The sequence below is a fragment of the Dipteris shenzhenensis genome, chromosome 23 (genome assembly GCF_047967505.1).
Source record: "Dipteris shenzhenensis isolate YYH24624 ecotype China chromosome 23, Dip_SZ_1.0, whole genome shotgun sequence".
Lineage (NCBI taxonomy): Eukaryota > Viridiplantae > Streptophyta > Polypodiopsida > Gleicheniales > Dipteridaceae > Dipteris > Dipteris shenzhenensis.
This window is the reverse complement of record NC_141618.1, coordinates 14,351,569-14,362,233: the sequence shown is the minus strand read 5'-3', so window position 1 is coordinate 14,362,233 and position 10,665 is coordinate 14,351,569. Positions and strand designations below refer to the sequence as shown.

The following is a 10,665-nucleotide window of genomic DNA, read 5'->3' as shown; positions in this document are numbered from 1 at the left end:
CAAAAGTAAAAAGAGAAGGTTGTCTTGAATCATAAAATTTAAGGGTGTGCAATTTCTTTACCTATAAAGAAAAAGTTAAAGATTTTCTAGATGTGACATTGCAAAAAAGACACATTATTTGCAAATATTTTATACTAGTATAAGGAGCTAGGTCTACATTTTAGGAGTTGACCTCTAATGTTAGGTGAATTGTAGCTTTTGAGAAATTATCTTCAAAAGTAAAAAGAGAAGGTTGTCTTGAATCATAAAATTTAAGGGTATGCAATTTCTTTACCTATAAAGAAAAAGTTAAAGATTTTCTAGATGTGACATTGCAAAAAAGACACATTATTTGCAAATATTTTATACTAGTATAAGGAGCTAGGTATACATTTTAGGATTAGGCCTAGGAGAGTGGTGGAGAAGTGGTTAAATTTAGTAGCACAAAATCTGCCCCATTAGAGGTTATAACTAATGCTATTACATGATAAGTTATTGTATGAGGCTTACTTGCCTCGCATGCTTGCCCATAATGGTGTAATTGTATTAGGGCAAGATTTAGATTTTGAGTGGTATTGATGTATAATTTTGTTTATTGCCAAAATATTAAGTAGTGTAACTCTCCTTATTTGAATGGGTGAGTTTGCACATTAATAGTGAAGACTGTTTAATTGCACAATGTGTAGAAAGAATTCATGAAAATGCCACTAAGGAGGTAATAAGAAATGGCCACATGTAGATGGTTTCACACTTGATGGAATAAATGTGGCAGTAACTAACTTGCAGCTAGCTAAGCAAATGTGGCCACATAACAAGCTATCATCCCACTCTGTAGAGCTTTGGCATAGGCTCGTGTAGGTCTTCCGATGGCATTGAGAGGAGGGGAGCATGCAAGCAAAGAAGCAAAGCAAAGTCATATGGACCGTGACCGCTTTAACGAGGCTTTAGGTGGCTGAGGGAACTAGTAGGTAGCAGGAAGTGTATCAACGTAGGGTCTCCAGAGGAGCAGGAGGAGGATGATCATCCCATGCCTGAGAGCCCTAAGTAACTCAAGGCAAGATTGGAGGGCACATATGATGCTAGCGGAAAACCTTTTTCCAACTAGTCAAAATAAAGGCACTCTCCAAGTGAGCCTCTTGTTGCATCTCAAAACATAGTGTGAGGGTTTTTACACAAAATAACTCAAAATTTGAACCGGTATTTTAGAGGGGGTGTGAAATCTTTTCAATTTCAGCCGTCCAAAATACAATGAAGGACGGTTATTCCCGAGCACTAGGGCACGCCATTGCAGATACAATTTGTCATGTGTGTGTGTGAGAGAAGGGTGATGGAACCCATCATCCATGAAAAGCAGGCCAGAGCCACCCAAAAGAAAAGGAGCAAAAAAAGCTGCAATCACGGATGTCTCGAGCCGTAAATCGTCTTCTTCTTCCCGTCCTTTTGGATGTTTCTCGTCTTCTTTTCGTTGCTGATTCTTCACGTTTTCTCCATTCCAAACTTCTTGTTAGCTTGCTAGCTTCCTGGCTATGGAGTCCATTCGTTGCCGTTGCTGATTCCACTTCTCCACGCTCATTTTCTCTTCGAGCTTGCTAAGCTTGCAGCTAGCTTCCTTGCTATGGCGCCCATTCGTCTTCTGCACCTTCTCCTGTTGCTCTGCCTGCTTCATTCTTGCTGCAGCAGTAGTTTGATTTGGCCCTTGCCTGAACTCGTCTCCAATGGGTCCTCCTTCTCCTCCCTTACCATCTCCCCTAACCTCCTCTTTCTTAGCCCCTCCCCTCTCCTCCAAGAGGCCTTCCTCAGATACCACGACCTCATCTTCCTCCATCATGTCGATTCCAATGCCTCTGCCTCGCTCCTCTCTCTTGAGGTCCAGGTCGCTTCCCTTGACGAGACGGTGAGACTCTTCACGTGCCAGCACAAAGATTGTGTGCGCGTGCGTGTTCGTGTGTGTATTTGTGTGTTTGGGTGGATGGTTCATTTCCGTCCTTCATTCATGCATTTGCGCCCTCCTCTCCGTTCACTGCACAGCTCATACTCGTAAGCTGCATACGGACTACGTTACATTTCTTGATCTTGTGCGAAGCAATGGATTTGCCGATTCGTTTCCAAACTTGATGCTGTGCGATATTGTCATGAACAGCTGCGCTTCGGAGTAGATGAGTCGTACTCTCTCGCGGTGCCTGATCCCAGAAATTCTTCCTCTGCTTACATTCAGGTGGGTGGCCAACGCCATACTTCCATATCCATGCTTAACTACATTTCGGTTCCATGTACGCGGCATTGACGTTGAAGCGGTATCACCTATGTTTCATGTAGGCGAATACTGTTTATGGAGCTTTGCGTGCGCTTGAGGTAATGGCCAGCATCTCATTGGTTGCATCACCTTATAATGTCCCAAGCTTAGTTAACGCTTGCTAGATGGGAATCGTAAGCATCAACTCCATTTAACAGTCCTTCCTCAGAAAAATATAACTTCTGGGCGGGGATTCATGTGCTTGGGCAGACCTTCAGTCAACTTTGTACTTTTGATTTTATATCTCGAACTGTACAAGTGCACAGCATTCCTTGGTCCATCTCGGATGCGCCCAGGTTCCCTTACAGAGGACTTCTGATAGGTGCGCATTTGAGATTTAACGCACTCTGCACCTTCAGATAAACAAGATAAACAGTCTTTCAAGTGTTTGCAGCATGTAGCGGAAACGAAATGGTTTTTAAGGTGCCACTATCATTCGACCACAGTCTAAGCGTTGCCGCTAATGATTATGGCTGTTGCAGATACCGCCCGCCATTACCAACCGTTAATGGTTATTAAGAAAGTGATCGACGCAATGGCTTATGCAAAACTTGTAAGTGAGGCCTACCTTTTCAAGCCAGCTTCCGCACGGAAATGGGACGGAAATGAGAGGACGATTGGTTCAAGTCTTTTGTGAAGTGGGTCAGCTTTCCCAGATTTCCATTCATCGTCACTGTGCTGAAGCATTGTTGTGACGGAAAGGGTGGGCGGGGATTACATCTGCGAAGGAAAAGCTAATGAGCATTAATTCCAGCCTTAATTTGATCCATAGTTTTGTTTGGGCGTCTTGCAGAATGTTTTGCACTGGCACATTGTGGATACCCAATCGTTCCCACTGGAGATCCCGTCATATCCGAAATTGTGGGAGGGCTCCTATTCGGATATGGAGCGCTACACTATGGAAGACGCAAAGGATATCGTCGAGTGAGTATACAGGATAACGTTCCGGGTATTCGTTTCACTTGGATGATGGATCTATCGATCTTCGAGTGATTTTGCGGAGATTTGCTATTGCAGATACGCACGAAAAAGAGGCGTGAACGTGATGCCAGAGCTCGATGTTCCAGGCCACGCAGCATCGTGGTAATCGCTTTGCAGACCTTTTCTTTGTCCTTCCTATCACTACACTGGCAAGACCATCTGTTCGTTCTCCCTACAATTGTTTAGAAGATCTCATATAATCAATCAATGCCGCGAGTATCACCGTTCACCAGCTTTATTGCGTCCAAATTTGTGTGAGCGAATCTCCTTGCATCCATGGTAATTTGTTCGACCTTTTCGTTGTCCTCACTATCACTAGAGTTAACAAGCACTAGCATTGTTTATAAGACCTCATATACTCAATGGCTGAATTTGTTTTCATACGAGTATTACCAGTTTTTTGGCATACAAATTGTTTGAGGGAATCTCCTAGGTCTTCTCCCACTTTTTTTTTATAACTTTGTTTTTTTTTAAAATGTTGTAACGGTATTGGTTATCCAACCAAAGCTCTCACCTTCTCCCACTTTCTTTTTAACTTTGTTTTTTATTCGTGTAGGGGTGTTGGTTATCCAAAGCTGTGGCCCTCCCCCAATTGCACACAGCCACTCGATGTGTCTAGGAATTTCACCTTCCAAGTTATTAATGGCATCATATCTGGTGAGTCTGATCTCAAAAAAGAATTAATTGCCCCCTTTCTTGATCAAATGTGGTGATTTTTTAGCATTTGATTAGTCTCTCAGTATTGTTTGAATTTTTGGTAGCATTGCATGGAAAGGTTTCTTTTCAACTCCCCTTTAAATAGTCTACTCATTAGTCACGTGCCCAAGTTTTCACATATCCAACTTCAATAATTTAGTCTATATGAAAGAGATGCATTTTGCATAGCTACACACCACATCCAACACATGGGAAGGGTGCTAGAGATGGGGATGCATGCATAATGAATATGCCTACTCACTCCCACGCCATGGCTTTACCATGGGGAAACACACTAGTAACAATAAAGGGAGTCCTTTTTAAAAACCAAATGTGGCACCACTTGTGTGATGTTGCCCCTGGGTCTTGCAGATTTCTCCAAAACCTTTTCATTTGACTTTGTCCACATGGGCGGAGATGAAGTTAACACCTGTAAGATTCTCTTCATCTCTTCACACCTTTTTCTCTTGAATTGCACAAATTGATGTGTCCGTATTACAAAACTATAGAGTATACTCATGAAAACCAAGCTTTTTCTCCCATCTGTGTGTAGCTTGTTGGAGTCAAACATCCCATATCAACAGTTGGTAATAGATCTTCTTCCTTGGCTAAGATAATTTCAGCATTTCAATAAACATAAGTAGAGCTTAGCTCCAATGATGTGTAAACTTCGATGTTTGGACTTGCTTCTTTCTAAATCAGCTCCTCCCCCCTTCATACAACATCCACATTCTAATCATTTTTGTAATATTGCATAGTGCAGGTTGCAAAAGCATAATTTCACTGGCTTTGATGCATATCGAAATTTTGTTTTGCAAGGAGAATCAATAAGCATATCCCATGGATATACACCTGTGAACTGGTAAATCGATTTGAAAATTGACATGTTGTGGTATGATATGCTTCCCTTTAACATGTTAGTTATAAATTCTCTAAGGTGAGGCTTTCTTGATTAGGGAAGAGCCCTTTGACAACTTCGGCTCACAACTCAACAAAAAAACAATCATTCACAATTGGTCTCTCTCTCTCTCTCTCTCTCTCTCTCTCTTCCTTTTATGCACTCATTTTATCAACATTATTGTTGCATACACTAGTTACTATTTTTTCTCCCATCATGCTTTCTGATCATCAATATGCTTTGTATCACAATGGCAGGCTTCAACCTGGCATTGCACCAAAAGTGGTGAAGGCAGGGTTTAGGTGTATCGTGAGCAATCAAGACGTATGGTACTTAGACTATTTGGATGTTACATGGGACAAATTTTATATGAATGAGCCTTTGACAAACATAACAAACCCAAATGAGCAAAAGCTAGTTATAGGAGGAGAGGTGTGCATGTGGAGTGAGACAGTCGATCCATCCGACATTGAACAAACGATTTGGCCCCGAGCGGCTGCTACTGCAGGTAGCCCTCTAATTACACTTAGCATGGTCAAAGTCTTATGGATATGTCTTACTATTGTTTTGATGTTAACAAGGGCATGCTTGTATCATCCAAGTCACCATTCTATTATGATAGGCAAGTTGTCTACTTTTGCAGTAGTGCTCCTACATAGATGTATGCAAGTGCAACACATAGTGGGTAGTAATTCTTATTTACAGTTGCTTATTGGTTTAAACATTTGTTAATATGTGGAAGAGCGGCTATGGACCAATGTGCAAAGAATTGCAAAGGACCCAATGGAGGCGTTGCCAAGATTACAGTACTTTCGATGCCTATTGAACCAACGTGGCATTGCAGCAGCTCCTGTTAATGGCACTGGACGTGAAGCACCCATTGGACCTGCTTCTTGCTACTTGCAATGAACTTATAATCTTTATTATTAACATCTTCTCTCGCTCTCTCTCTCTCTCACACACACACACACACACATACACAAACATGCGCACACAGACACACACGTACGCTCACACACGTGCGTGTGCACATGCATGCATGGATGGATGCTTGCAGACGTGCATGAGTAGACACTAATGTAGACACAGACATAGGTGAGCACGTGTGCATGTGCACACACACAATGAAATAAGGTGCGCATATGGAATTATTAAAACAAGGAACTAGTTACTTTTTAAGTATACCTTATTTGATATGGAACAATAAGAGCTATTCTTACCTTGATCTTAACTTATTATGTGTAGTTTTTACACAATGATATAATTGATTTGTTCCTTATTTTTTTCTCTTTAACTAAATTAATAGATCCACTTATGGGTGACTCGGGGCATTGAAAAGAGCTTACTAAGAAGAGTATATAATGAAACTTGCATGTATTGATAATTTGATTTGTTCCTTATTTTTCTCCCTTTCACTAAATTAATAGATCCACTTAAGCTTGACCCAAGGCACTGAAAAATAGCTTACTTAGAAGAGTATATAATGAAACTTGCATGTGTTGATAATTTGATACATCCTGAGATATTATTGGCAATTGCACTAGACTAATTGGCAATTGCACTAGACTTATACTCCTTATTGGATTAGCTATATAAAAAAGATATAATTTACTTGACTTCATGGATTAATAGTATATTGAATTACCCTAACTCATGGACAAGTTAGATAGGTTGTCCTATATAATTAATTCTTCCCCATGGGCTAAGAAATGAGATAGGACCCCACTTTACTTATCCTTGACTATGGAGGTGTTGGACCACCATGTCTTTGCGACTTAATTATTATAAGGACTAGCAATCTTGGACCACCCTCTCCCTTGGTAATGCTTGAGTAATGGAGAGTGGCAGCCAACTATGAATCTGAATTGACCAAAAGACAAAGGCGTGGGGAGGTACACCTTTCAGTTCTTGTCGAGCTTCGATGACCGAGGACATGGAACCTGAGGAACCCGAGGACACATAACCTGAGGAGCTCAAAGACTTCCTAGTGAACTACAAATTCCATTAACACTTTGCCAGAAGCCTGAGCGTGTCTTTAAAAATGATCCAGAATTCATCAGAGAATGTAGATGACTAGTAGAGGAATGATAGAACCCATCCAGGTATGCAAAACAAGTAGGCCTTTGTCTATAATGGCTTTGGAAATATAGTTCAAAATCCAGTCATTTTGAAGAGCAATGGCTCCTCTTCAACACCTAATAGTTTTTCTGAGTATAATTTTTATCATTCATAGAATCTTCTAAGGTTCCCCAGAGTTGTTTTGCATAACTTTTTGCAATCCCTACTCTATTGGCAAAGGACCTCAAATGTCAAAAAGGATTTGTCATATAGTGTTTTAGGATAATGGAGTGTTGTCCAACATAGGCCAGCGCAACTGAGCCTTAAGGATTTTTATTAAGGACTCAAAGGAAGTGAGCTGGGTCACTGCTCCACTCCTCTCTCCCCCAAGATATGTCGCTTCAAGTTCCAAATGGCTTACTACCACTCACTTGATGTATCAAGGTTCTTTTTGAATTGTAGTCTTTCTTTCAGGATGGAAGGTGTTTGAACTACTGCTTTACATGGGTTTTTGTTGATAGTGTTGAGCTCGTACCAGATGCCATACTGTCAGTTTGCTCTAGCAACACCATGACTCATTCCGTCTTCTAAACATCTCTAGTTAAGATTTCATGAGCACTCTTTTATTTGAGAGCTTATGCTTCAAAACTAAGCATTTTGTATGGGCTTATGCTTTGAAACAAAGCAATTGATATGGGCAAATCTTCAAAACACTTGGACCTAAGCTTTTTTTGATTCGAGCTTAGAATATCACTTCCAAGCCACATGATATGAAGAACAGACGTGCAAGAGTGATATAAACACCCTATTGACACTACCATTTGCAAAATCTTTGCTATGGGTGACTCCATTTTGTGAGCCAGTTCATCTTATGCACTGGTAAATATTCGGCTAGGACACTGTAATATAACAATTGATTACGATTGGTCTTAGACCACAAATTAGAATGCATTGATCCTCAGAAATGAGGATGCATACAAACTAGTCCTATTGCTCACCCATTGGGAGAGAGTTAGGATCGTGGTCTAGTAGTTTCTTTTTATCTATATGGCATAACCTTTGAATGCTTCATTCTTTTCCTACACATCTGTATGGGATTTTCATGGTCAGCTACTACTAGTAGTCGTATCATTGGGAGATTTGTGCTATGGTAGACTTTGGATAAAGGCCTGCCCTCCCTTTTCTAGAGGTCCAGCTACCTCATTTATGCATTACATCCAACTAATAGATGTTGAAGGAGGGTCATTGTTTGCTTGGGTGTAGCCATTTTTTGTGAGGTTCAGGGACTTTTTTGTATATAGGTATCTTGCATGACCCATAACTTATGCATTGCTCAACGGAATTTGGCAAACTTTGTCTTCAAGTTGTAATATACATTCCAAATTGAACATGAGAGAAAAAAATTATGGAATAAACATTTGGAACGAGACTATTAAAGCATTACAAGTGCTATGTTGCATGTGAAGCATGCATCCTGAAGACTATACAATATAGCAATTTATTCAAAAACATCAAAATTATGTTCTATACATACATGCAACCAAGTAATCATTCAAAAGTACACTACGTGACATTCTCCTCAACCCAAGGAGACAGCTAAATGAGAACATTAAGTGTGGTTTAATGGGCCTCCAATGTTGTGCTAAAGTGATGCATACCCATTTGAGGGCACACTCCATAACCTTTTTTTTACTGGTTGTTAAAAACCAAAACAGATTGAAAATTTGGAATTCAAACTAGTGGGACTACTGCATGGTGGTCTTAAAACATTGATAGTTGTTGGTATTGGTATCTAGATTCACCCTAAAATGGAAGTTAAAAAAGTGCACTTTGTGCATGTGCAAATATCTTTCAATAAATCCAACATATTTATAATTTTGAATTGTTTCTTTTTCCATGCACTTGCTTGCTATATGCCTCATAAGCATGCCAAAGGTCATTGCATTTCATAATACACAGCATCAAACCCGATACACGGCACTTGCTCAAACTCGATATTGTGCCCTTTGTCCTATTTGTGTTTTGAAGCATTTTAGGCCACATTGCACTTGTTTGGAATATCCAATTCTGCTGACGTGTATCGTTCGAGGGAGAAAAACCGATGGCATCTGAAATTTTGCTACTCCCGCAAATTTTGAATTTTCACACCTCTCGCCCATCAAATCTTGGAAGATTAAGTATTGCAACCTGTCTCGCCTTGTAAATGCCCTATAGCCCACATGCACCTGGATGTGACCTTCAGACTTTGGTTTGCCATTGTCTTCTTTCGAGTAAGTTGTCTTCTATTATTTGCTTGCCTCACTAGCTAGGTTCTCTGGGTCTATTCTGGGCTAATTGTGGCCATGGTGTCACCATGGCTTACAAGAGAAGCAGACAGAGGCTGCAAGAGATCAAAGCTAAAAAGCCAAGTCAAGGCACAAGGAACAGAGTGCGGGTCGAGGAAAGAGTTGGCACGATATTGAAGTGACAACAGAATAACTTTTGCAACATCTGCAAAAGGAGAAACAATGAGAAGAAAGAAGACTCCTTGCAGAGCAGAAGCAAGAAGTGGTTGCAGATGCACGCATTAAATCATTGCCATATTGGAAGGAAGAACATGAGCTATGGTGTCACAATTGGTGGGAGCATTCGAGGCAACAACATTAGGCCATTCAAGTGATTACCAGTCTTGAGTCTTCACAAGTTTTAGCCTGCACCCTAAAGTTTGTAGAGCAACAACCCTACCAACACCTCGGGAGATGCATGCCCAAGAGATGATGCTCTCCAACCTGAGAAATGGCCTACAAAAAGTGAAAGGGGTGCACAGCTTAGATCAACTAGCTGCAAAGAGAGCGACATTATCTATGTTGGTGTCCCCTAAAACAAAGGAGAGATGGCTTAGGCGCACAATGTCAAAGATATTAAAAATCAGAAGGACCAACGTGACTCCAGTGGTTGAATGTAGAGCAGAAGCAATGCATGATCATCCCGATCTGAGAAGTCTATGGGCTTTAATAGAACACAAGAAAAGGAGAGATAGCCTAAGTGCAAAAGTCATTGGAAGGTGTTTGAGGAGCACATCATTCACATGCTAGATACAATGCAAGTCAGTGGTGCCTAAACCATCTTGGTGGTTGTTTGTGATTGAGCTTTGGGATAGTTTACTTTTCATTTCTTAAAGCAAGCTTGGAATAAATGTGATTGTCATAAACCAATCTGGTGGTTGGAACATCATGCAACCATAGGCTGGTTCAACTCAATCGCCAGTTATGTGATTGTCCTGAACCAGTGTGGTTGAATATACATTAGTTGTTGTCCAGCCCGATAGCGTGGTTGAGCAAAAAATTAACAACAATATATTTTGCAATATATTGTTATTTTACTAAACCATCCCGGTGGTTGGAACATCATGCAACCATGGCTGCTTCAACTCAATCACCAGTTATGTGATTGTCCTGAACCAGCTTGGTTGTATAAACATTAGTTATTGACCAGCCTGGTGGTTGACATTATTGTGTTTCTTAGTACTTAAATTCGTTAAATTTAATTTCCTACTATTCGGGTCATATACCACTATTTCTAGAGTGGGATGGCTTGGAATAAGTGTGATTGTCCTAAACCAACCCGGTGCCAGTTCACGACATATAGCAAGCATTTACTGAAAGAATTGTGATTAAAATTGTAAATTTCAAAAATGAAGAGCAACATATTATTCTTTTCTAGTTGTGAAATTCAGAAATGAAAAGAAATATACTTGTTATTGTCTAATATGTGAAGATGA

The 10,665-nt window shown here is 40.4% G+C and overlaps 1 protein-coding gene across 1 annotated transcript; it reads left to right on the top strand.

The window, feature by feature from the left end:
• Positions 1-1,435: 1,435 nt before the first annotated feature.
• LOC147887033 (beta-hexosaminidase 3-like) lies at positions 1,436-6,037 on the top strand. Its single transcript, XM_087394190.1, has 14 exons — positions 1,436-1,873; positions 2,120-2,194; positions 2,296-2,331; positions 2,483-2,594; positions 2,755-2,825; positions 3,066-3,196; positions 3,290-3,355; positions 3,810-3,910; positions 4,322-4,381; positions 4,503-4,536; positions 4,713-4,811; positions 4,906-4,965; positions 5,105-5,355; positions 5,590-6,037. The coding sequence occupies exons 1-14, from the start codon at positions 1,595-1,597 to the stop codon at positions 5,754-5,756; spliced, it is 1,542 nt and encodes a 513-aa protein (XP_087250316.1). The 5' UTR covers positions 1,436-1,594; the 3' UTR covers positions 5,757-6,037.
• The last annotated feature ends 4,628 nt before the right edge of the window (positions 6,038-10,665 follow it).